This window comes from Podarcis vaucheri, assembly GCF_965113315.1.
Source record: "Podarcis vaucheri genome assembly, chromosome: 6".
Classification (NCBI taxonomy): Eukaryota; Metazoa; Chordata; class Lepidosauria; order Squamata; family Lacertidae; genus Podarcis; species Podarcis vaucheri.
In genome coordinates, this window is record NC_138764.1 from 72,489,008 (window position 1) to 72,516,464 (window position 27,457).

Genomic DNA, 27,457 nt, shown 5'->3' on the forward strand with positions numbered 1-27,457 from the left:
TTTGCCATAATGCATTGTAGCAACATCTGTAAATGACTCAATAATGATGAATACACATGGCTCAATCCCTGCCGGAGTTAGACAGCTGCTTCCAAATTGTCCACAGATTGCCAGCACCTAGCCAGCTTAGCCTGGTAAACTTCTAAGAGGCCGACTAACTTTGAATGCGGATGTTTAACTCCGACTCCCCCTCCCACCTGCCTCTTCATGGCAAACAGGCCTGCATGTAGCTGCGTCCTCTGGGACCACGCTGACATCAAGAGCATTCAGAAGAAAGTGACCCAGGCTGATGGAAGCAAAGAGAGATTTCCCATTTCTTGTGCTGATCTGTCTAAGGTTTCATTTCAGGAAAGGACTCAAAAGAGCTGTGTGCAAATTGGAGAACAGCAGTGTCGCCCGCATGTCCCCTCCCATTGGGGGATTCCCATTGTCATCTGGTTGGTGGTAGTGGGTAACAAGGATGCTGGATTAGAAAAACCTTTGGTCTGATGCAGAATGGCTGTTCTTATGGCAGTGAATGAGGACAATTGCAGTGGGTCCCAACTGGTGCAGCACCAGTGGAGGTTTTCAGCTCCCTGCCTTGTGCTATAGCAAAGTGGTGCAGCTAGTTGTGTAGTCAGCCCTGAATCTGGGCACTCAAGTGCCATGCATCAGACAAGATGCCAAGATCCCTGCAAACCTGCACAATACAGCTATTGGGGGGGCACCTCCTTCCTCCTTCCTGGGTAGAGTTCTTATTTTCCCCTCCACTTGCTGTAATTTATTTATAGTTACATTTCTATCCCACCTTTCCTTTCCCAAGGAGCCTGAGGTGGTGCACATGGTTCTCCTGCTCATTTCATCCTAACAATGCTGTGAGGTATGTTAGGCTGAGAGAAGCTGACTGACCCAAGAGCTTCATGGCTGAGTGAAGATTTGAACCCGTGTCTTCCAGACCCTAATCCAGCACTCTGCCCACTGTGTTGACACCATTTCTCTCTTTTGTCACTGATTCTAACCGGTTCTGCTCCAACAGGTGGACTTCGTACATGCACTAGTCTTGTTGGGGGAGCTTTTAGGCTCTTAAAGAAGCCAAATACTGTCTGCCTTCTTGGGGAGTCTCCATCTATGCAGACACAGCAGTGTGTCTTGGGGAGTCTCCATCTATGCAGACACCCTTATCTTGTCCATGAGTGGCTTTGTTTCACTGCCCTAAACCTTGTGGGGGCTGCCTGTGTCTCCTTCTGTCTCCTTCTGTCTCTCCTGACCCCTACAGCTGCCTGACTGCCCCACCTCCTGACATCACTTTGGATGAGCTGAGCTTGATCCGGGGCAGTCAACTCAATCCAGCCTGAGCCTAAAGCTGCCTATTTCAGTCTAGGATGCAGGTTTGGGCCAAAGCTAGGATACAGCCCTATTGCTGGTCCGTACAGATTTACCGTCTTGGCAATTGGAGGGAATTATTACTATGAATTCATTAATGTCTCAGTACTATACGATTTGTGACTCAGGATCAATCATTTCAGTTCTTTCCAGTACTGTACCTCAGTACAAGATCTAATGGGGTTTCCTTCCTTCCTTCCTTCCTTCCTTCCTTCCTTCCTTCCTTCCTTCCTTCCTCCTTCCTTTCTTACATTCCCAGCACCAAACCTGGGAACCTAACCCCAATCCTACACCCCAGAGTTATATGAAAGCTGGAAAGAACTTTTGGTTGTCCAGAGTTAGCTGTCCTTGAAGGGCTTTTTTGTGCCTTTAACAGGTGTGTGGCAGGTTGAAATCCTGAGTAAAGCTTTTCCTGGCCTGGCAAGGAGGTGAATTATGTAGAAAGCTGTCATGTTGCTATGAAAGGCACCAAACCATTGCTAAGAAAGAAGAGACAGGAAAGATGATGAGCCTCAAAGGTGTAATTTTGGAAAGACAGGGGGCAGCCCTCACACCATCTGTGATTACTCCTCAAGAGCACTTGTCTTTCTGGTTCAAAACTCTGACTATTATAATAAATGCCTTAGGGATGTATGCCAAAGGCGTAAGTTCCTGTTGTTTCTAAACAGAGAGTACCTATTTATCCTGCATTGCTAACATTGCTATAGCTCTTACACTGATTTTTCTTTTGGTACTGTATTGAAGAAACCTTCTTTAAAACACACTGGGGGGTTTTTATGGCCTAACTGAAGACCTATCAGTATGACTGCAGTGTGGGAGAAAAGGTCAGCAAACCAGGCCATGCTGAGCAGCCAAGTACAATGACCATAGTGATAAGGCATCCTAGGGGTAAGGCATTCACGGTATGTCTTCATCAGATTTAACTGATCCTTCATCCCGTCTGTCAAGGTCCTAAGAAGTCAGGGTTGGCCCAAGACATTTTGCTGTTTGAGGTGGAGCAGCAAATGGTGCCCGCCTCTCCAAAGTAAGGTGTAACATCAGCTAAATTGTTTTGTCACCTGAGACAGAAAATTCTACAAGTGTTTTGTAATAATACTACTGACAACTTGTCCATTTGCTGCCTTTTCATGTCTCCCATAATCAGGTATCTGAGGTGACTTCCTCCCTTTGCCTAACTGTAGGGCCGGCACCGTGAAAAGTACTCACTGGGTCAGTAGAGTGATCAGGTGTCTAGAGAAAAACAGCACATCAGTTCCTTTAGAAAGAGTGCAGAAGAAGACGTGTCAGCAAGTGAAGTTTTTCTTACCACTGACTGTTAAAATCCCATCTTCTGCACAGCTAATAAAAGGTGCAGGATCTCTGCCCTCCTCTGCTACTGTTCTCTCTAGGGAACAGCATCATCATTATTTAAACTGGCTTTTTGCCATCCATTGATGGGGGAAAGGCTCCACCCTCCATGGGGACTGGGGGTGGCACTTTCCTTAATCCCTTGTTGCATCTCAAGCCCTTAAGTGAAGAATCATCATTGCGTGCCCTGGTAATGCTCTTTGTCTGTGAAGCAGAGCTGGAGCTGTCACTTGAGCTCAGCTGGATGAGCGAGGAGGAGGCTCTGTTCCTGTGTTGTTTGTTATGCCTTTTGTCTCCATTAGCTTGCAAAAAAAGGAGAGGTCTCACCCTTAGAATGTAATGCACAGCAACCATTTTCACAGGCATGCATAAGTCTCTGATCCCAGAGATTTTGCAGGCAAATGGCAAGCACCTTCTCCCCCACCCCACGCCCCGCCGCCTCTCCACCATTGACCCAAGAAGTCACAGAATGCCATGCACCATAAAATCCCATTAAACCAAACAGCTACAGTGATCAGGTTCAACGCTCGGGTCAGGTAATTCTGGGTCATGCATCTGACAGAAGAGTTGCACCACTTGACGGGGGAGGAGGAGGGGGGAAGGAAATTTAAGAAAGCAATTGATGGACTGGTCTATTGATTCAGTTTAAAGTGCAGATCTGCATCTCCTTCCAAGTTTACAAAGAATAGGCGGGGGGATTTTACATGGTCAGATTCCTAAGCACTTAGAACAGCATAGAATTTTTGCACTTCACCTGGGGGAACAAACACCCTGGATTCCGTCCAGAGCAATATCCTGAAGACCGCTTGTGCTAAGAGCTGGACTCCTGGCACCCAGCCTGCCGTGCTGGCTGCTCAGTTTTCTACAATGTTGTCAAACACTAACATGCTGTAGCATAACAAATGGAACTCAATTTCAAGGTAGCACCAATTAGCATCCGCTGGCTTCCATGCGCTTACCACTCCCGAGAGAGTTATCTCCAGCCCATGTGAAATCTCTTCCACAATAGCTCCCCCCTTCCTCCCCGCTTCTCAGTCCCAACAGGATATGATTTTGCAGTGTTTAAGTATAATTAAGCAGAGAGCGTGCAACAGACAAAGCTCTATCTTTCCCCAACCCAGATTACGATTATTATTGTTGGCGATTATATCCATGAGTTCAACAAAGCAAAAGGATTAGATCTCTTAAATAAGCATGTTGGGGGCTTCCACAATTCCCAGATAGAAATTACACTGATCTCAGGGTCTGATATGGAATTGCGGAGGGGGTGGGAGGTGGGGTGGGGGGAGTAGAAACATCAGAGCTTGGCAGTGCGAGAAGGCACACAAAGAAGGCAAAAAGAGAAGTAGTACAGGATAACACCCAGAAATGTAAACAGTGAAAACATTAAAGCGGAGGGGGGGTATATGAAAGGAAGCATGGACTCAGAGAGAAAGTTAAATGAGCAATCGTATGGGGAAATGAGATTAACAGGCTCACATGTGCACATCAATCTATCTGTGACGAGAATTACACACACGCTGCTCCAGCAGTAGTTTTGCGAAGCAAAAAAAGATGCTAAAGAGCAAACATCTGCAAAGAGGGGAAATCAGCAGCTTGTCAGTTGCATTCTGCAAAACAATGGAGAAAGCCTTTGCTCTGGTTCGAAGTAGGCATAAGCACATGCTGGGTGTCTCTGCCTCGGCGAAAAATATCTGAAAGCAAAAATCCACGTCTCAGCCCCAAAGCTGCACCAGCTTCTGAGGCACAGTCAGCAAAGGGAAGGAGAGGATTCTTATCAGCATGAAAGGGAAACAGAAATAAAGAAAGCAACTTTGTGAGCTTTCACTTACCAGGCAGGCTTCTGTTCCCGAGCCCAGCTCTCTGGCACCTTCCTCAGTCTGCTCCACATATGCAATTAGCAGCAGAGATAGGGACTGTGTGTTTCTATGGAGTTTGAGATTCTGTTCCTCGACTAGGCATGAGGTGACTGCAGCTACACTGGAGTCGGCTCAGAGGTCCACATGCACAAAAAGTCTACAAATCTGATCAGCCTCTCTGTACACTGCCTAGGGAGTGATGCAGCCAGCCAGCTTTCAGCTCACATCTGGGCATAAACGCGCATGCACACACATTTCTGTGTGTGCAAATGATTTACACAAGCTCACTACCTGTTTTCAGCCCAGTACTTCTATTTTGTCTTGATACTCACACAGATATTTCTGTAAGTTAGGCAATAAAAGAACTGCTGCATTTAGAAGCATAATGTTGGGTACTGGAATTGTGCATTTATACCATTCTTTGAGAGGACTTGATTGATAGCTTTTACACACAGACAGTTTCCGAAGACACCTTCAGACATGTGCTGATTATATCAGAAGCCACATTATTGGCTCTAAATATTGTTTAACACTTTTAACATGTTTATACTGCATACCTCTCCTGGTTACTCACTTGTCATAAGTCATCATTTTATACACTTATTTCTAAAAATATAATTCCCTACAACTAACCCTACAGGTCCCATTAGTGGCTTCATTCTACTAACGTATTACAGTGGTACCTCAGTTTATGAAATTAATCCGTTCCGGAAGTCCGTTCTTAAACCGAAACCGTTCTTAAACCGAGGTGCGCTTTCTCTCATGAGGACTCCCGCCACTGGTGCCCTTCCACCGTTCGGATTCCATTCTTAGACCAAGGTAAAGTTCTCAAACCGGGACACTATTTCGGGTTTTGCGGAGTTCGTAAACTGAATCGTTCTTAAACAGGTCAGTTCTTAAACCTAGGTACCACTGTACTCCTTTTGTGGTCTTACAAATAAGTTCTTTTAATGGTATGACTTGCAAGTACATAACTAATTTCCATCCAAGACAGTCCACAGAATTTGAACCTGAACAGCAAAAAGGAAAGTCATGTATATTAGCCAAATCATTTTTTGGCTTTATCGCATCACCTGACCTCAATTTTATGCGACTCATGAGGGCTGCCAAAGCTCCCTCCTTTTCCTATCCCATCCATTTCCTCCTTATTTCTCCTGGCTTTTAAAAGTGTGTTTTCCTTCTATGTAGTATCAGAAATTGAAGGGTTCCCTGCCCCATTGTATGATTTCTAGAAAAGAAGCTGTCTGAGAGCAAATTGTTGGCCTTGAGGGAGGTGCGTGTAAACGCAGAAAGGAATTCTTGTCACATGTTTTCCTGAGCAGTAGCTGTATTGGTCTTTTGTACTAAAATGAACCTCCATACATTTACTTGACAGAAACCCCAACAAAGCTAGTGAGTCTGACTTCTGAGTAGCTGTTCATAGCTGCTGTTCCATTACAGGTGTATGTAGCAACATGTTGTTGACTCATTAATAGTGAATCGCTATTTATATTTGTATTTATATTGGACTTTATCAGTAGTTCTGTGTTATTGCCCCCAAGGCTCCCACATTGTTGCATCCACACTGCCCATTCCATTGGCCACGTTCCAGCCATCTCCAATTCCCCTCCCTTGCCCCATCTCCCAGTGTAAGTTAGTTGTGCTAAAATTCACTATTTTAGCTTTTATATTCAGACTGTGGTTACTGTGCTATCCCAGTGAACCCTGGCTTCTCAAATCCTAGTCCAACCACCGTAGAGTGTGTTCAACTGATGAAACCACAGCATTGGCTCCTGTATATGATTGCAGACCAATAATCATGGGTGTCAATTTAAACCTCAAGTGGGAAAGTGCAATGTTCAGAAAAAAGACTTTTGGGAGCCTTTATGAACCTTGTAGCTGCAATGCCACAGGGCATAAGGAATGTGCTTGCAGAGGATATTAACAGAAAGTCATTAACTCAGCTCAGTCCACCCAGAAATGACTGTCTTGTTCTGCAAACAAGCTGATTCACTTTTAATACTGCAAAAATCAACTTCCCTCCACTGGTCAGAACAAACCTTAATATAGCTCTTGAAAATAGCGCCTAGCTGGCATTTCAGGGTGATCCCTAAAAGGAAATTCCAGCATTCGGTCCTGGAAGAGTGAAACAGAGACACGCCATAAATAGAGTGAATGGTAATGAGGCAACATCTTTGGGCATTCCAGTGCTTTGGGGGAGCAATTCACAAGACCAAACTGTCACACTGAGATTATGGGATAATCCATGCAACATTTGGTGTGTGTAAACTTAAGCATGTTTGTTACATGTGGCTGGTTACCCCACAAAAATTAAGCATGTTCACATTAAAATGTAAGCCAAAGCAAATTTCTCCCCTTCTTTCTCTTGCAGCAACACAGCCACAAATCCTTGGGAAAGGGCTTACCAAAAACAGCACTGCTTTTTACACATTAACGACCTATGGAGGGGGTGAAGAGCTTTTTGTAACTTCAGTAATCATGCAAGCCAATTTCACTGGAGGACATTTTTGGGTGGGCGCTGGGCACCTTTTAGAGCATAGCTGGGAATCTTTTATCCCTTTGTCAAATTTTATGCGGCTTTTGGCTTGAGATGGGCAACTCTGTCAGTTTTTCACTTTCTCTCAGTTTCTCACTTTTCCAGTCTTAAATTTGGTCCATAGGTTCACACCAGTTTGCAAACTTTTTTTTTAAGTTCCCGTGAAAATTCAGCATTTTAGTGCAAATTTCTCCAAATATACGTTTGTTTGTAATGTTTGGTTAGTTTCACTTTTGAATACAAACTGAATTGAATTTCCCCCACATCCTAACTCTCGGCCTACTTTGGCCTTCTGCAAGTGAGCAGAACTGTTCTGTCCCTTTTCCAGCAGCCCACTGGTGGTCAGGAAAAGAGAGACAGAAGAGATTTTAAGAGAAAGGAGGGGGTGGACCTCCCACTGTTTGCTCTGAGCCCTCCTACTCCTGGTTGGAGCTCTGTTCACAGGCAAAATGCAGCCCCTGGGAGATCTCTCTCTCTCTCTCTCTCTCTCTCTCTCACTCACACACACACACACACACACACCAGGGAATGCAGTCCTTGACAGAACAAATGTTGCCAGCCCCTGTTGTAGAGCCTTTCTTGTAAGGTAAAGCTCTGAGTCTAGCAGTGTGCCTAGCATTGCACAAGGCATCCAAACTGCAACAGGAGATGCAGCAATAAAGTGTGAAATCAATAGACAATTATTGTCGGTACAGAAGCCGCCTATCAATCCAGAGCATCACTTTGGCCACTGAAGAGAGCAATAGGAGTGCAAAAGAAACTTAAATGACCACAGAACAGCTCCATTCTGGGTAGTTTTATGGCAGGACCACGTCTGCACATATCAGACCCCCAGAGAGTAGCTCATTATCTGGAATGGAAGCAGGTACCTAATCAGAATGTAAAAGCTGGTGCTCAGATCAATCAGCATTTCCCATCAGTGCTCTTGGCAAAGCCTCAGGAAATGGGCCTCACACACCGTGGCAGCTACATACCAAATGCTACATGTGTGACTGATGACAAAGGAAACAGGCTGGCTTTTTGAACCATCTTTCAAAGACATCGTGGAATGGAGACAGGGCAAGGAACAAGCATCCCCGAGGTCTCCTTTACATACCAAGTACATTTCCATGTTTGAAATATCAGAATGAATTTCCCTTTACATTTTTCTGGAGGTAATTTGTAAGTATACTCTACAGCCATGATTATCCATTCACGTTACCTGCTATGTTTTGGATGCTTCTGATATTAGATTTAAGGACACACACATCACATCCACAGTATGGATGTGAGGTTTATAAAATTATGGAGGTTTATAAAATTATGAATGCAGTGAAGAAAAAGAATAAAGAGAAGTTCTCTCTCACACACACCCCTTAAATAATACTAGAACTCAGGGTCACCCAGTGAAACTGAATGGCACAAGATTCAGGAGTGACAAAAGGGTGTACTTTTTTGCACAAAACGTAAGTAATTTATGGAACTCGCTGGTGCAAGATGTGCTAAGGGCATGGTAATTTAGATGGTTGTGAAAGGGGGTTCATGGAGGATAAGTCTAGCAATGGCAATCAGGCAAGATATGCAACATCAATGTTCAAAAGCAGGATAGTGAATATATCAGTTGCTAGCTAGCAACAAAGGAGAGCATTATTGTCTTCATGCTCTGCTTGTGGGTTCCCTGGCAGCATGTGATGGCCACTCTGGGAAGCAGCATCCCCACCTAATCATCTGATTGGCCACTATGGGAACAGAAGGGCTCTTCTTAGGGAGACCTCATTTCTACAGCTTTGTCCCATGCAAACAGTAGTGTTTGGAATTGGGACCCATGAGTGCAGGACCAATTGCATGGGTCCCACCCACCAGCGCTTGAATTAGAGAGCGGGAGGTCCAGCCACCTATACTTTGTGATGCCACAGCTACTGTTTTAGAAGGCTCTGGGGACATGATTTGACACTACACACTGTTGGAATAAGTAACAACACCGACTGTGCAGAGAGAAAAACTGCCACTAAATAGCCCCCCCACACACACACTTTCTGTATAACAATCCTGAGTTGTTTATCATAGTTTCTCTTTCATTTTCCTCACTGGTTTGAGTTGTATTCAGAAACACCTGGTGCTATTAAGTAGAAGATTCAGTTTAACATTTACAGCCTTGTCTCTCTTCAGCATGGTCAGCCAAAATGTACTCTGCAATGCACACAGTATGGCTACGCTATAGTCAAGGGATGATATCCAAATTACTATACAGAAGACGCAAAGTGGACTGTAGTCCATGTCAAGAGCTTCTACTGTAATAAACTTGCCAGTCTTTAGGGTGCCACAAGATCCTTTGGCTTGGACCCAGAGCTGCACTCAGTGCTCTTTCACTGGTGCTGGGTGAAGAGGGCAAGGAAGCAGTCCTTTCTCTCACATCTCCTGAAGGTCTGCTCTAGATAGTTGAGGGACCTTCCAGAGCAGCATGAAGTGACACAGTGTGGGAAGCAGGAATCTGAGACGTTCACCCCCACCACCTTATCTCCAACAGAAAGGTCTACTTGATCTCAGTGAAGGGAAGAAGCTTTTCCATTTGTGGAACAGGCAGTCTGGATTCCATCACACAATATAGCTCCATCACAGTTTTTTGCCTGGGGAACATCATCTCCTCTTGAAATGCTGAGCCTAAGGCTAAAATGAATCAGAAAGATTCACTTTGATGGTCTAATGCCATTCATCCCTGGCCTGCTGCTTCGCTTGTCAAAACTAAATCCCCAAAGATAGGGCATATCATGTGCTGTGCCTGTACATCTGGCCCTATAGGATATGGTTAAATCTGGCTAGACACAAGACTGTAATACTACAGAGAAAGTAGTATATGGGGCTGTGGGGAGGGGGTTGAGGGTTCAGATTGTTGCTTGACATGCTATTTTACATCACACTTTCGGAAGGTTTGCAATTGTATGCCTGTAATGGGAAATTATGGATGGATCCTTGCCACCAGCAGTCTGCAATCTAGGCTGAGAAAAGACTGCTCACTTGGCCTTTGCTGATCATTAAGTTATAAAGGGCTATAAAGGGACTCCTGCTGCAGGGAAGCCTCGGACCATCGGCTGGGTGAGGACTGCAGGGCCTGCTCCCTTCCAGGGCCTTTTCCAACTGGCCCAGGGGGCGTGGCCCAGGCCCTTTCTCCCGGCTATAAAGGGACTCCTGCTGCAGGGAAGCCTCGGACCATCGGCTGGGTGAGGACTGCAGGGCCTGCTCCCTTCCAGGGCCTTCTCCAACTGGCCCAGGGGGCGTGGCCCAGGCCCTTTCTCCCAGCTATAAAGGGACTCCTGCTGCAGGGAAGCCTCGGACCATCGGCTGGGTGAGGACTGCAGGGCCTGCTCCCTTCCAGGGCCTTCTCCAACTGGCCCAGGGGGCGTGGCCCAGGCCCTTTCTCCCGGCTATAAAGGGACTCCTGCTGCAGGGAAGCCTCGGACCATCGGCTGGGTGAGGACTGCAGGGCCTGCTCCCTTCCAGGGCCTTCTCCAACTGGCCCAGGGGGCGTGGCCCAGGCCCTTATTTGGAACAAACTTTTGGGGAAGCTGGGAAGTGTTCTGCAATTGCTTCCCTGTTCCAATGTGTTTTAAAATGTCCTCAAGCAGTCGGTGGCAATTTAAATTTGTATTTCTTTTTTTTTTTTTTTTTCCTTTTTTCTCTTGCTGGGGGTGGGTGGGTGTAATGGATATTTGGTTGGGGATTAATTTTAGTGTAATTGTTCTGTTTTTGTTTTCTGTTGTTTTATTGGTTCTGTATAGTTTGTGTTTTGTTTTTAAGGGGTGGGATCAGGGCTGCCTGGGAGTGAGGCCCCAGCCAACACGATGGCTGGGACAAGTTCCACAGGGCGGGAAGCACTGGGACATCCGATCTCGGTGATCATGGGCAGGAGGCGGAGTTACGCTAAGACCAGACCATGTCATTACCGAGGAGGCAGGTTTAGTCGTTGTTTGAAGACTATCCCTGCCTCCGGGTCTGGCCTTGACCAGATGGATACTGGAATCAACAGGGGAAACCCACATAACCTGAAGGTGTTGCTGTGTAATGCCAGGTCAATGGTGAATAAAACCACTGCCATCCACGACCTGATTGTGGATGGAGGATTTGACCTGGCTTGTGTGACAGAGACCTGGTTGAATGAGACAGATGGGCCTGTCCTTGCTGCCGCCTGCCCACCAGGTTTCTCTTACGCACAGCAACCCAGGTCATGTGGGCGGGGAGGGGGGGTTGCAGTGATTTTTAGAAAGTCATTAGTCTGCACCAGGCGTCCTACTGGGAAGACCCAGTTTTCTGAGTGCATGTTCTGGAAGTTGGGCAATAGGGGCAGTACAGGATTCCTTTTGGTGTACCGACCTCCCCGCTGCACCAAGGATTCCCTGTCCGAGCTGCTTCAGGTCGTGGCGGATGTTCTCCTGGAGACACCTAGTTTGGTTGTCCTGGGGGATTTTAACATCCACGCCGACACGACCTTACAAGGGGCCGCTCGGGACTTCGTGGAAAGCATGGCCTCCATGGGGCTGTCCCTGAATAAGTTGGGCCCAACTCATAGTCATGGACATGCCTTAGACCTGGTATTCACCTCTAGCGACGTGGGTGATCTGACACTAAGTAAAAATGAAACCAAAGAAGTGCCATGGTCAGATCACTTCCTGGTGCAACTGGACTTCTCCGCGACCCTTCCCCTCTGCAGGGAGGTGGGACCAATTCGGATGGTCCGCCCCCGCCACTTAATGGATCCAAATGGTTTCCAGAGAGTGGTAGGGGATGCTTTATCCCATGTTGATGGCCTTTCAGCTGACTCCCTGGTGGCCCGCTGGAATGCGGAGTTAACCAGGGCTATCGACTGTCTGGCTCCGAAGCGCCCTCTCCGATTGCATGGAGCCCGGACAGCCCCGTGGTTTTCTTCGGAGCTGAGGGCGATGAAACAATCGCTGAGACGGCTAGAGCGTCGGTGGCAGAAAACTCACTCCGAATCTGACCGGACACAGGTTAGAGCTCAACGTCGAGCCTACCAAGTGGCGATAGCGACGGCGAAGAAGACTTTCTTCACCGCCTCTATTGCATCTGCAGAAAATAGTAGCAGGAGACTCTTTCAGGTGGTCCGCAACTTAACGGAACCACCTTTACCATCGGGGCCTTGTAAAGACCCCAAGATCTCCTGCAACGATTTTGCAACGTTTTTTGCAGATAAAATCACTCATATTCGGAAGGAGCTAGACACCACCGTGGGAGCAGGGCTGGGGCGGGAGAGTGCTAGAGCCCTGTCTGGTCAAGTTGCATGGAATCAATTTCAATCCGTTACCCCCGAGGATGTGGACAGGCTGCTTGGACGAGTGAAACCAACCACCTGTCTCCTTGATCCTTGCCCATCCTGGCTTATAAAAGCTAGCCGGGAAGGGCTGGGCGATGGGCTCTGCGGGGTGGTGAATGCTTCCCTCTGTGAGGGAACATTCCCAGATCCGCTGAAAGAGGCGGTCATTAAACCGCTTCTTAAAAAACCATCTTTAGACCCGGCCAGTATGGCCAACTATCGCCCAGTCTCAAATCTTCCATTCTTGGGCAAGGTGATTGAGCGTGTGGTTGCTGAACAACTCCAGGCACGCCTGGAGGATGCGGACCATTTGGATCCCTTCCAATCAGGGTTCAGGCCTCATCATGGGACTGAAACTGCCTTGGTCGCACTGGTTGATGATCTCCGGCGAGCTAGGGACAAAGGTGAGAGTTGTTTCCTAGTTCTGCTGGATCTCTCAGCGGCCTTTGATACAATCGACCATAACATCCTTCTGGACCGTCTAGAGGGGTTGGGAGCTGGGGGCACTGTTATACAGTGGTTTCGCTCCTTTCTCCTGGGCCGTGTTCAGAAAGTGGTGGTGGGGGATGAGTGTTCAGACCCTTGGGCCCTCACTTGTGGGGTGCCTCAGGGTTCCGTCCTCTCCCCCATGCTTTTTAACATCTATATGAAGCCGCTGGGAGAGATCATCAGGGGGTTTGGACTGGGTGTCCATCAATATGCAGATGATACCCAGCTCTACCTTTCTTTCAAATCAGAACCAGTGAAGGCGGTGAAGGTCCTGTGTGAGTGCCTGGAGGCGGTTGGAGGATGGATGGCGGCTAATGGATTGAAGTTGAATCCTGACAAGACAGAAGTACTGTTTTTGGGGGACAGGGGGCGGGCTGGTGTGGAGGACTCCCTGGTCCTGAATGGGGTAACTGTGCCCCTGAAGGACCAGGTGCGTAGCCTGGGAGTCATTTTGGACTCACAGCTGTCCATGGAGGCACAGGTCAATTCTGTATCCAGGGCAGCTGTCTACCAACTCCACCTGGTACGCAGGCTGAGACCCTACCTGCCCGCTGACTGTCTGGCCAGAGTGGTGCATGCTCTAGTTATCTCCCGCTTGGACTACTGCAATGCGCTCTACGTGGGGCTACCTTTGAAGGTGACTCGGAAACTACAACTAATCCAGAATGCGGCAGCTAGACTGGTGACTGGGGGCGGCCGCCGAGACCACATAACACCGGTCTTGAAAGACCTACATTGGCTCCCAGTACGTTTCCGAGCACAATTCAAAGTGTTGGTGTTGACCTTTAAAGCCCTAAACGGCTTCGGCCCAGTATACCTGAAGGAGCGTCTCCACCCCCATCGTTCTGCCCGGACACTGAGGTCCAGCGCCGAGGGCCTTCTGGCGGTTCCCTCATTGCGAGAAGCGAAGCTACAGGGAACCAGGCAGAGGGCCTTTTCGGTGGTGGCGCCCGCCCTGTGGAATGCCCTCCCATCGGATGTCAAGGTGATGGAAAACTACCTGACATTCAGAAAACATCTTAAGGCGGCCCTATTCAGGGAAGCTTTTAATGTATGATATTTTAATGTTTTTTTGGTTTCTGTGGAAGCCGCCCAGAGTGGCTGGGGAAACCCAGCCAGATGGGCGGGGTACAAATAATAAATTATTATTATTATTATTATTATTATTATTATAGTGGCCTTCAGTCAGCCTTGATCACCTGGACTTTTCAGAAAAGAAATTTAATCTACTCATGCTTTTTATTTTAAAAAACAACAACCAGCTTTACCCCCTGAAGATAGATGGAAGAAAGCTGCATGAAAGTGAAATTAATTTCTGCCTCTGGCACAAATTACACCATCTAGACATTTGGAAGAGCCAGTCTTCTGAGCTACCCTCTGGCATTATGTCTTTAGGTCCACATGGCATGACTCAACTAGACAGCTCACTACTAGGCTACTTGTATTCAAGGTTCATGCAAGTTAGAGAAGACAGCACTAGAGGAGGCACAACTTTAACCAGGAAGCATTGTGTGGTCAAGATGGTAGAGAGCAGCTATTCCTGTTTTGCAGTGTGCTGTAAATGTTGATGTTCTGCAGGCATTGTTTGTTGACAATAGAATAATACATTGTGCTTCAAAACAGGGTGGGGCACCATTCCTGGTCTAAGCAGAGCCACCATTGTCATAGATGAAATAGTGACGTTATAAGAAGTGAAATGGGACATAAAGGAGGATATGAAGGTCAAATTGGGGTGATTTTCCTGTAAGCAATCTAGAGGCTTTCTATCCAGACATCACATAGCAGATGTGTCCACACAAAACAAAAATGTAAGCATTTGATAAAGAAAAGGTGGTCAGCAAGGGGAATGACAGAGGCCCTAAGGAAGTGGGGGGAGGTAACCCAAGGCATTGGGGCAGTCACCAGGAAAGTAGCAGAAACAACATTCTTTGCCCGATTGTATAACTCCAATTCTGGCATGACTGCACTGGCTACCAATTAGTTTCAGGGCTCAATTCAGGTTTTGACCTCCAAAGCTTTCTGAGGTTCAGAAGCTCAATACTTCAAGGATCCCCTCTTTCAACATGAACCAACCCAGATCCTGCAATCAGCATCTGAGGCCCTTCTCTGTGTGCCTCCTCCATGGGAGGTCCAGAGGGTGGCAACATGAGAATGGGCCTTCTTGGTGATGCCTCTCCACTTGTGGAATGCTCCCCCTCAGGGAAGCCCACCTGGCACCATCTTCATCCATTGTTAGATGCTAGGGAAAAAAGAAAAAAAGAAAATTACCTCAATTTTTAAATATTTGTGGCCTCTTTTGTGGGGCAAGATTTACAAGTCTTTTATTTTGTAAGATGTGGGGTTTCTAAGGTTTTTATTGACTGTATTTGTTTTTAATATTTTTATGGTGTCTGTAATTTGATTCAAGTCATTTTCATGATTCAAGCAACTTAATAATAGTAGGTAAAGGACCCCTGGATGGTTAAGTCCAGTCAAAGGAGACTATGGGGTTGCGGCGCTCATCTCGTTTTCAGGCCGAGAGAGCAGGCATTTGTCCACAGACAGCTTTCCGGGTCATGTGGCCAGCATGACTAAACTGCTTCTGGCACAACGGGACACTGTGACGGAAACCAGAGTGCATGCAAACGGCGTTTACCTTCCCACCACAGTGGTACCTACTTATCTACTTGCACTGGCATGTTTTCGAACTGCTAGGTTGGCAGGAGCTGGGGACAGAGCAACGGGGGCTCACCCCATCGTGGGGATTTAAACCACCAACCTTCTGATCGGCAAGCCCAAGAGGCTCAGTGGTTTAGACCGCAGCGCCACCTGCGTCCCATTTATAATAGTAACAACAACAACAACAATAGCTAACAATAGAGTAGTTAAACAAGAATGACAATTTAAAGTCTCTGTCTCTCTTTCTGAAATGAATACTAATAGACAGAAACAAGAAGCAGGTTTGTGCTTGAAAAGGTGCTAGTGATGAAAATAAATTCCTGGGCCGAGTGCCCTTTTCTTTAATTCTAAGTGTAAGTCTTCTCCACTAGGCCATCATGCCAAACACTTGGCTGTACTTTGTGGATCTTGGGGATCTAGTCAAAACACACACACAGCATCCCCCATAAGGCTATAAAAATGGTGTCTGTAGAGTCATGTCAGGAATTTACAAGCTCTCACAGCTGTAACTGAAACAGATACCTTTTTTTATTACTGCAAAGAAAAATTATTCCATGACTCTGATCCATTGACTTGTGTATGATACTACAACACAAGGAATCGCTGAATCAGCATGCAAGCCTACAAATTTAACACAGAAATAATTGACCCTAGTTCCAAGCTAGTAATTGGGGCCACATTATATTAAGTGGTTTGTGAAATACAGCTTTAGCATTAGTTAATTCCCTCTGCAACATGCTTGCCGAAATGTTTATATCAATAACTTTCTCCCATTAAGTGCCTTATTTTGCTAATTGACTTAATTATCTGTTTAGAGTAACTAGCAACAGCTTGACACTTACCTAATCTAAACATCGCTGCTGTAGAATCCACTAGAAAAATACCGCAACAAAATTAAGGTGTCATAGGCAACAAAGCTGGAATCTGCAGTAGCACTTTCCATAATATGGTAAATTCCTTTTTGGCCTTTTTTCTTCTGGTTGTTGTTCTATGCTAAGAAGGCTCATGATGAAGTGTGAGCCTTACAAAGAAGTAACGTTCTTATAACTGTGAATTTTTGCCCCATAGTCCACACAGTGGTTTTTCAAATTAGTTTCACACCCCGAATTTCACGTGTAGGCAGAAGTAACGTCATAAGATAGGACTGCTGGACCACTGCTTAATATTCTTCTCTAAATATTTTTATTGGTTGTCATAGATGCATAACAAATATGTTTAGTACTCAACTAAACATAATTATAACACCCCTCCCCCCCCCGCCACAATCTTGCCATCTTGCCAGCTACCAGATAAGTATTCGTGTCTTTGTAATATTCATTCCTGTTTTAGTTTTTCTACAGGATTCCTCAATCTTTTCCTTTCAGGGTTGTTTGGAAGTATCCATCCACAGCAAAGTCCTCACCTCCAATTGCAGTATCAAGAAGTATACATGGTCACAACATCCAGATTTGTAGCGATGCCGCTGGTAACAAATTCCGCTTTATTTTGATAATTTGAACAACCCAGTCCTAAACGTATCACATGGAACTGAGTCCTATTTCACAATATCAGTGGGACTGATGCCCAAGTAATTTATTTAGACTGGGCATGAACCCATACCACTGCTTCAGGGCAATCCAAAGGCATTAGCAAATGCTGCATCCAAGCTACCCTAATTTTGGTACCTTATGCTCAATTTAGTCTTCATACAGGACTGCCAGTTCAGCACTTAAAATTGCAGTGATGAGCCTGGTGAGGCTTGTAAGCTTCTAAAACAGATCAATAAATTCAGAAACTGAAAACACCTTTTGATTTATTCCTTGGTTAATAGATTTGCCCCAAATATATCAAACTCCACTGAGTGAAATGGCTCAATACCTATTGTTATTAGAGACACAGTCAATCTTATCTCCACAACAACAGGTAGCCCATTAGACATAGACCTGCCAGCTGCTGTTGCTCCATTATGGCACCAACCATTTTTTTAATTACAGTCTGGAGTTTATCATCTTTGCTGTGTGTGCTGCAACCTTTCATGCAGCAGTGAGGTCTGACTCACTTTACACACAGAGTTGCCTCTCACTCGGTTGCCTGCTTCAGAGAATCAATGACAAATTGCTATGCATGGGCTTAAGTAAGCAGCAGGGGCTACTATTTCCATAGCAAACGGTAAGCTGCACAGCCATTCAATAAGGCAACAACGTATATAACAAGCTAATGCAAAATGCTGCAAGCAAGAGAGGTTCGTCTGAAATCCTGGCCAGTGCCACAGGTTTCCACTGAAGGTGTAAATAAGAGAGCCCTTTTTAATAGAATAGGTGGCTTATAAAGACAAAGGCACACTTCCACATACACCCAAGGCTCCCGGAATTTCTAGCTATGGGCTTAATGATTAACCTTTGGTAAGCCACTTGCCCATCTGTAAAATGGGAATGATGTCAGCTACTTTACATGAGGTCTGGGAGGATAAGGGTACTTAAGCTTTTGATGCCAGTTCTGTTCTCCAAAGTTCTTTAAATGCTGATGCTTTTTGTCTTCAGGGCTTATGCACAATTACTTTTCCTCTGCATTTTCCAGGCAGAGGTCCGCACTTTAACACTCTTGTGTCTTTTTTGTGTTTTTTACTCTGAGCTTTCTCTGTGAAAACCCACTCTTTAAAGCTGAACACATCCTGAAAAGGACAGCTTTCACATTGCTGCTGCTTCCTGTGTTATACATCATATTGTATTTCAAAAATCTGCTACAGGTGAATTGGAACTTGCACTGATGACCAAGCTGTGTTTTCTTTCCCTTTGTTCCACAATATGCATTAGAAAGCACCTTCCAGCCCAAAGTGCATTGATGTGCACATCCAGTTGAATCACTGATAGCACACATCTGATAACAGACCACTGATGTAAACCTCCCCCCCCCCCCCCGGTTTGTCTTTCTTGCAGCCTGTTATCAGAGGTATCTTATTCTTGCTGCAATAAGCAGCTTGGATGTGACAAGTCCATATTCAATCCCACCCAACATTCTTGGCCTCCTTGATGTTCTGGCAGTGAGTGTCACAAGCAAACAGCATGTATTTTGCTCAAAACCTGTTACCTCGCCATTTCACTGGGTGTCGTTTGCTTTTGTGTTTTGACAAAGAGCAGACTGGATGTTCACTTTGCCTGCATTGCACCAACTGCTATTTTAACATACCTCGGTTTTCCTTTCATCTTTTCCCTGAAAAGTGGCTCAAGCTCTCAGAATTTCCTTCTGCTCAACTCCACCCTAGCCTGCAACGCATGATCACTTGCTCTTTCCTGATTTCATTGACTCCCACCTCTCAGAAGCCCCCGGAGAAGGAAACACTAAAGGGCTGTTAAGGCTGTTCAAAAGCTTGTGTTTGGACATTCTTGGTTCTGCCGCTTCCTGTCCATGCACCCCATAATTAGCCTGTCTCTCCCACCACTCCCCCACCTCCTCCTTCCCTTTGCCTTGGGCAAGTTCAGTTTCCAGTGAACTCCTTTCCCTCCCAAGCCTCTTTTTTTCCCTTGAAGGCTATTCTGTCTTTCTTCCTATTCCCTGCCTATGTTTGCATGATCACAGTTCTTCCCAGACATAACGCCACCTATGCCAGTTATATCCAGCGGCACTCCCTGATAGCAGCATTTTCAAGGGTTGCCTACGGTGCAGTTCATCAAAGCTTAAACTTGCCTAGAGTTGGTTTTCTAGGCTAGCACCAGCTTTGTATTTGATGATCTAGTTCTTCACGTTTGTATCAAAAACAAACCCTTAATTAGGCATATCAGTGGGTTAAAGGTAAAGGTAAAGGTACCCCTGCCCGAACGGGCCAGTCTTGACAGACTCTGGGGTTTGTGCGCCCATCTCACATTTATTGGCCGGGGGCCAGCGCTGTCCGGGGACACTTCCGGGTCACGTGGCCAGCGTGACATCGCTGCTCTGGCGAGCCAGAGCCGCACACGGAACGCCGTTTACCTTCCCGCTGGTAAGTGGTACCTATTTATCTACTTGCCCCCGGGGGTGCTTTCGAACTGCTAGGTGGGCAGGCGCTGGGACCGAACAGCGGGAGCGCACCCCGCCGCGGGGATTCGAACCGCCGACCTTTCGATCGGCAAGCCCTAGGCGTTGAGGCTTTAGCCCACAGCGCCACCCGCGTCCCCCATCAGTGGGTTATCAAGTGCCAAATAGTCTGTCTCAGTGGTGTTCTCTTCTTGCAATTGCTATGTGTTTTTAAAATGTACTTCGTTATGCAGAGAGATGTAGATCAGTGTGCAAAACCCATGCTACCAGATACCCCAAATTAATGACAGAAGGTGAACCACTAAGAAAACAGGCACAACTGAATAGGCTGTTACTTTTTTAAAAAAACCTCACAACAAATGGATAAAGGCAGATGTGGGAAAGGCAGTGTGACAGCAGCTGCCATGGAGTAGGCATGTTTGAGGAATGTAATCTTTTCAAATTCCTATATGAAATTACCTGTTCCACACACCTCAGACTAATTTTACAAATTGGAACTTCGCTACCTCCTAATTTTGCACTTCTCCGGATATTGTGACCCAGTTCTAGGCAGTATGAATGCATCAAATACACTTTTTTATTTTAAAAATTGTGATTAAATACAGAATTGTGGGTAAAGACAAGCAAAAGTGGCATGGACCAGAAACTAACAGATGCATGGAGTACACTCAAAAGTTGTTCTCAGTGAATTGTTTTGTGCTGCACTGAGTTGATTTCAGGAGGTTATGTGCGGATGTACCACATTGTTACGTTATGGGTGGGTGGGTAGGTGTTTAAAATCAGTGTAGGCCAAAATAGCAAACCAGTAAACCTGCAGGCATCATGAGATTATACAATTGAATATCATGTGTTTTACTATCAAGCCACATCAAACGTGTTTAACTGAAGTCAGTGAAAATGAGTAAATAGTTTGCCTCTCCTCTATGTTGCATTATAGTGAGGGACATTTGCTCCTTTTAAAAAATACATATGACTACTCCATTTCAAGCAAAGGCTAGGATCCAGAGCTATGTGAGTGAAAGTCCAGTTGGACAATCTGACATTTTTTCTGCCTCTTCCTTCCTGACTCCGCCCTCAGTTTTCCTACTGACATAGTGGCCTATTTCTGCTGAAATTCACTCCCTTCCAGTACAGTCCTGGTGCCACAATCTGAAGCATTCCAGAGCATCCCTTGACTCTTCAGATCAGCTTCTCAGTGTTTCCAGGAGGCTGCAGTGGGGAGGACAGGGTGGGAATGCCACACTATGAGTGCACTTCCATGGGGAGATCTCTGGCTCCAACCCACAGTTTAAGAACATAGGAACCTGTATTACACCAGGTCAGACTGTTGATCTATCTAGTGCAGTGCAGATTCTTATACTGTTTGGCAGCAGCATCCCAAGGTTTCAGACAAGGTACTGCCAAACAAGGAAATTTTAGAAATTGAACCTCGGATCTTCGGATCTTCTACATGCAAAGCAGATGCTTCATAATTGAGTTATGGTCCTTTCCAATAGTCCTAAGCCAACTCTCAGATTCCAAGTCTAATTGCTATTGGCCAGTGATGGGATGACCAACTTCTGCTTGGCAACCACTGAAACTTTGAGCGTAGACTAACTTTTGGTTCTTGCTTGAGTTGTACAGAATATTTTTCCAGACCTCAGAATTCCTTGGTTTCCTCTGCTGTGGTCCACTAAACTTTCTGCTCTGTCTGATTGGCAAAAATTACAAATTTACAAGTGATTGCCTGCAGGTTGTAACACATGGGAAATTACCTGTGCGGAAATATGCTGCATGCAGGCTCAGATAACACAGGGAGACATTGAGGCATCCCGGAAGGAAACCTCTTATTATCATAGGAAAAGTGCCAGGCATATGTTGGCTGGTTGCACTCAGCCCATTATACAAATGTTCTCATTCTGCCCTCCTGCCTCAGTTGTGCAGTCAGGCATTCTGGAGTCATCAATATTGGCCTATGGGAGTCTTTCCTGTGAGCATTGCCTCAGGACTGATTATCAGGGACCACAGAGAAGAAAGTAGGCTAGCATGGCATGGAGCTCTCCAATAGTTCCAAGAGAATTTCACTGCTGTTCAAAGCGGCAGGAGGGTTTTGTAACTCTGTGTACTAGAAAGCCATATCTTCCTCTTTCATCCTCTCAATTTGTCCTATCATCAGCTTGTGTTTTATACAATATATGGGCATAAGAATTATGTGTAAAGTATAAAAACTTGATTTTTCAGGTCACCACAAGCCTAGATTGTTTGACAACATACAAATTCATGTATGTGCTCATATAGAAGCAAATAATGGTCATCTAAATTCATAAGTCATGGAGTTTGAAGCTACTAGCCCAGCCTTCTCTAACCTGATGTCTTCCAATCATATCTGACTGTTGACCATGCTGGCTGGAGTTAATTTTGGATTTGCTTTTTTATGATTTTCTAGATCCATTTGAATCAGTGTTTAGGCCTGGTTCTGGCACCGAAGCTGCCTTTTATAAAAAATTATACACCACTTCATTGTAAAAAAAACAACAACCCTCAAAGCAGTTTACAAAAAAATAAAACAGATTAAAATTACTTCAACTATCTAAGCATCTTTCTTTCAACTGTGCTGTTTTGAATCATCTAACAGAGGAAGTTCTCCGTAGTGGCACCCACCCCGTGGAATGCCCTCCCATCAGATGTCAAGGAAATAAGCAACTGTCTGACTTTTAGAAGACATCTGAAGTCAGCCCTGTTTAGGGAAGTTTTTAATGTTTGATGTTCTATTAGCTTTTAATTCTGTTGGGAGCCACCCAGAGTGGCTGGGGAAACCCAGCCAGATGGGTAGGTTGTAAATAATAAATTATTATTATTATTATTATTATTATTATTATTATTATTATTATTATTATTATTTCAGCTTCCTAGGATGTCCCTGAGTTCTGGTAATATGAGGGAGAGGGGAATTATCTGTCCATTTCCTCCTCACTATGCACAATATTATACTCTTCTTACTTACAAGGGAAAAACACACCAATATTCAGAGGATAGGTTGGATTATTCACTGCTAAAATAGGAGCAATGATGTTATCAAAGTACAAATTTCACTATTTCAGTATATGAACATTTCCAGATTGTAATGCTCAATTGCATTATACATTAAGCACTATTCCCCTAAGAAGTACTTATCTCGCTCACATTGTAAACTAAGCTTCTGGACACATGCATATACTGGGCACCAGGGGGAAATGGAGTTCTTTCGAAGTGTCCTCCTGGTAACAGCTACTGCTACTGACCTCCTGAGAAGTGTGATGGGAAGAGAAGAGGGCATAATTCATGAGGTTGAGGTCTTCAGGCTTGTGAGGGTGGGGGAGGCATTTGGGCAGTATCATACTGCCAATATGTGCAGTAGGATTTCTGAACTGAGCTCAGAACATACGAGTCATTTGCTGATTTATTTGGTTTTTCAAATTAAAATTTTACAGAGATATATCAAACATAAATCATAAAAACAAGATTCCAAGGAATCTCCTGGACTCCCATCCTTCCCTTTGTTGGTCCTATTATTAAACATTTCCTCCTGCATCTTTTATGATGGTCCAAATCTTTTACATCTCCATTGTGTCCAGAATTCACCCTTAAACTACAAGTGATATTCCAATCCTACTCAAGATCTTAACTATTTACAGTTGTCTTTAAGATAAATTATAAATTTCCCCCATGCCTTATTCCTGATTTCTGAGTCTTCTGGTCATTTTAGCCATTTCAGCATAGTCCATCAACTTCACCCGCCATTCTTCTATACAGTTCTTTTCATGGCAGACCTGATAGCTCTCTAACACTCAATCTTATGTCTACTGGGATCTAGGGCCAATCCATGGGAGCATAGAAAGATGCCTTACAGTGAGTCAGGTCATTGGTGCATCTAACTCATCATTGCCTACACTGAACTGGAAGTGGGTCTCCAGGGTTTCAGACAGGGAATGTTTCCAGTCCCATCTGGAAATGCAGGGAATTGAACCTGGGGTGTTCTGCATGCAAAGCAGATCATGTCTCGCAATACACTGCAAGTCTTGAGAGATCATCTGAATTCTAGCAAGCAGCAAATACTTCTGATTTGTCAGGGAAACACAGTATGGACTCAGGCACCCTGAATATTTGCACTTCCCTGGCTCCCTGGTGCCTGGGAAACTGTTATAGCAGCATTCAAAGCATCAGGGCTGGATGGAGATGTGCCAACTTGGATTAAGACCCAAGCCGGAGAAGAACTTTTAAAGAAAACGGAACTTGCTTCATAATGCCACCAAATCTTCTAAGCGAGATATTCCAAGACAGGCAGTTATGAATTTCAGCACCATCTCTAGTAACCGACACGAGGTTGCTTGTCGAAATCAGGGCATTGTTTGCACTCTGCTGCGAACAGCAGGTCGATGGGCTGCTTTAAAGCAATAGCGAAGCTACCTCAGCAATCAGGTAATCCCCGCTGAAATCACAGCATCCATCCTGATAGTCAGCCGTTTGCAGGGATATAGAGCAATCAACCAGAGATGGGTTCAGGTGAGCAACTCTGAAATGTAAAGTTTTTGTGAACTGCTTCAGAGAAGCAGTTTATTATTTCAGAAATGTTGCTTGCCAGGACCCTTCTTGGTGCCTCGTGAACAGGGTTTATTCTGTACCAGGGTTCAGTTCTGGGTCCTGATTTGAATGCCAAACGTCTGTTCAGTTATCCTTCCGCATTCCAAAGAAAAGAATGCCAGGCAAGTAAAGTGCAAATCCCATAGCAAGGAGAAACAGTCAGAAGAAAACACACACACACACACACACACACACACACACCTGGAACCAGGGGCAGGTCTACCAGTCTGTGGCAGATGTGAGTCCAGCTATCTCTCTCTCGCTTTAGAAACTCATCTGCCGCCCAGATGTTTTGCCAACCACGTGCCCTCCAGCATGCTGGCTGGGGCTGATGGGAGTTGTCGTCCAAAACATTTGGAGGGCACAAGGTTGGGAAAGGATTCCATCAAGCAACAAGCAAAGACTTCCTGAAGGCGTCCTGTTGGCTTCCCACAGTCAGGAAAGTCTGGCCTAGGATAGTTGATTTTAAAGCAAACCTTCCCTAAGGGCATGTCAAAGGCAATTCTAGGAAGCAGCTGTGATTCAGACCAGTGCTCAAGCCCTGTGGTGACGAATGTTTCAACAGGCATAAATTGCCTCTACTTGTGGCTGGAGATGGCACAGAACTCTCCCTGGTCCTGTGGGGCACATGGGTGTTGCTGTGCATCTTAATACAAAAATGGCAAGGCAGTATAAGGAAGTCTGTGTTAAGAACACAAAAGCAGACCTATTGCATGAGACCTGCTGGATCAGACTGGTCAGATTCCTCTGAGAAACTCACAGACAGGCCATAGAAGTAATTGCCCTCTGTTGTGGTTTGCCCACGGCATTCAATAAAGGGCAATATTCAGGGCTGTCTTAAGCATATGCAGCGCCGGGGTGCAAAGATCCACCCCCCCGGTTGCCCAGTCCTAGGCACACAGAAGGGCAGAGCTGGCCGGTCAGCTCAGCGTCTTGCTGGCTCAGTCACCCCCAAAGTCACGGTGCAGAGCCACCCGCAGCAGAAGAGCCTACCACAGCGCTCCAACCGATGGGTGGGCTCTTCCCTGGATTCAACTCTCGGGCCCCGGACTCTCAGCCTGGTGCCCCTGAGAGCCTGGCGCCCGGGTGCCCCGCATCCCTAGCGCCTATGGGTAAGACAGCCCTGGCAATATTGCTTCTAGTCTGAATGTCCATTTAGGTATCACAGCTAATAGCTGTTAAGAGACTCATCCTCCTATGTCTACTACTGCAGGATTTAAAGCAATATTTTAAACAGGTTTTGACCCCGGGGGGGGGGGAGAGCATAATATCAACCCTAAGAATACTCCTACTATCTAGCATGGGGTTAAAATGAGATTCCTTGATGGCTTTTGCTGCCACTGGAAAGTCAAGTTTAACTCAAGTCTCTGAGCTTTTCCATGTAGCACTGCACCCCATTTACTTCTTTGATAGAAGCTGCACTCAGTTAATGAGTAAAATGTACTTTTCTCTCTCTTTTACTGCTAACCACAGAGCTGTCAGAATGCAAGGGTACCCAGCACCTTGTGCTAACTAACAGGTGAAACTCTGAGAACCCAAAGTACACAGGTACACAGACTTCGCTTGACTTCGCTAAAAGACTTCCTAAAAATGGATGCACCCCGCCCTTACACTCTTTGAACAGGGAGGAGGTGTTTCTACACATTTCCCCCCGCTTCTTTCCCAGATATTTTGAATATTCTTTCACTTTGAGTATTCTTTCACTTAGCAAACATTACAAGAACTTGCTGTTTCAACAGGTTTCTCTGGACTCCCCCAACACACATCTGCAGAGGATTTAAAATGAGATAGAGGGAAATGCCTGGCATAAAGGGGGCATTTGTACAAGCTTCACCTCCATGGTGACCTTCTTCTCCCATAGCATCATGTGAATAGAAGTCAAGGAGCAGTTAACAGGAGAACAGAGGTCACTGTACCTGGCTCAGGGCTGCTCAGGTCTTGAAAGAGGAGAAACTCCTTGCAGGTGTCCAAGTCCAACTGGGGCAGGCTCTTCTTACGGCAAAGGTCGGTGACAATCCGAGCTGCCGTCTGACACTGGCTTTCCTCCTTAGCGACGCTCATTTCCCAAGCTGCATCTCCCTTTGCCTCCTACCTGGCTGATTTGGAAAGATCAAAGTAGGAGGGCAGAGTCCCAGTCCCAGTGCCACACACCCCGGGACTCAGGACTCCACTAGCGCCTGCATGCCATCGCAGTTCCTCTCTGCCCAGAGACAAACCGTGTGGCACAGGCTGAGGTCAAGGCTGAGGCTTGACCACTTGAGGTCACTTTTGGCACACCACGGCTCGCTGCAAACCAGCCCGTGCCTTCTGATGCTCTTGTTGCGTTCGATAACAGAGAGCTGCATTTACTGCCAAGGCGTGTTCTGCACAGAGATCCTCCTTCTCCTCCTCCTCCCCAGTTCAGTTTGATTCCCTCCTTGCACACTTTCAAAGCCTCCTTCCAGAGAAGCTATTTAACCCCTCGGTGGGTGTACCTTCTGTATCAGGTGGTGGAGGAGACATTGCAGCTACACGTACAAAGGAGAGAACAGGAGCGCTGAGATCTTACAGCACGGAACAGCTTGTCACAACACAGAGCTGAAGCTGAGCAGCACCATTGGTTGCTACACACGCAGCTTCCAGCACAAGGGAGGGAACAGGTTTTATTTATTGGCTTAGCCCAGCCCTAAGATGCTAAGCTGCAAATTGCTAATAGGGGGCCAGCCCTGTTTTGTGTACGGTAATTAGATCACTGTTTTAATTTACAGTACCACTTCTGGGTTCCCACTGTCAGACCAGGCTGTGCAACCAATCCGCACATAGAGAAAGCGCCAATTGTCAGGCATGAGCAACGATCGCATAATGGGCAATTAATACAATACCCTGTAGAAACGAACTCAGGAGTGGAAGAGGAGGAGGAAGAGAATCTAACAAAAGAAAAGAAAAAAACCACACACAAAAGATGTGCCAAGGAGTTTGCAGCCCCAGTCTCATGGATCATAAGAAAGTGGGTGTCTGAAACAATTCCTCTGCACTTACAGTGTCAGATAATTACCTGTTAACACAACTTTGTATAGCTGCGAGACAAATCTCTACAAATGATTATGAAGATTCGGCGTGCTATGCCCTCAAAACATAGTCCTCTCTAATTCCAGGTAGGTGGGAATCAAGTCTCCACGATGCCAAAGAAGAGTCGTGTATAAAGGAAGAGAGTTCAGTTGGGGGTTTCAATTGCATGTGGGTGTGCTGTTTTCTACTCCTGGCATTAATAATACAATTCTACAGCCACTGTAAAATCATTGTTAGGATATGTTGTTTATATAGAATTCCACT

General features: G+C 45.8%; 1 protein-coding gene across 4 annotated transcripts in view; it reads right to left on the minus strand.

Moving 5' to 3' along the window:
* SYT6 (synaptotagmin 6) overlaps positions 1-26,692 on the minus strand; it is a 140,902-nt gene extending 114,210 nt beyond the window's left edge. For 2 of the 4 annotated variants that reach the window (XM_082226965.1, XM_082226964.1), the window contains exon 1: positions 26,062-26,692. In XM_082226965.1, the coding sequence (XP_082083091.1) occupies positions 26,062-26,206 (145 nt within the window). In that variant the 5' untranslated portion in view covers positions 26,207-26,692. Of the gene's footprint in view, positions 1-4,541; positions 4,774-26,061 lie in introns of those variants that run through there. The other 2 variants (XM_082226967.1, XM_082226966.1) reach the window with 1 other exon arrangement.
* Positions 26,693-27,457: the final 765 nt, after the last annotated feature.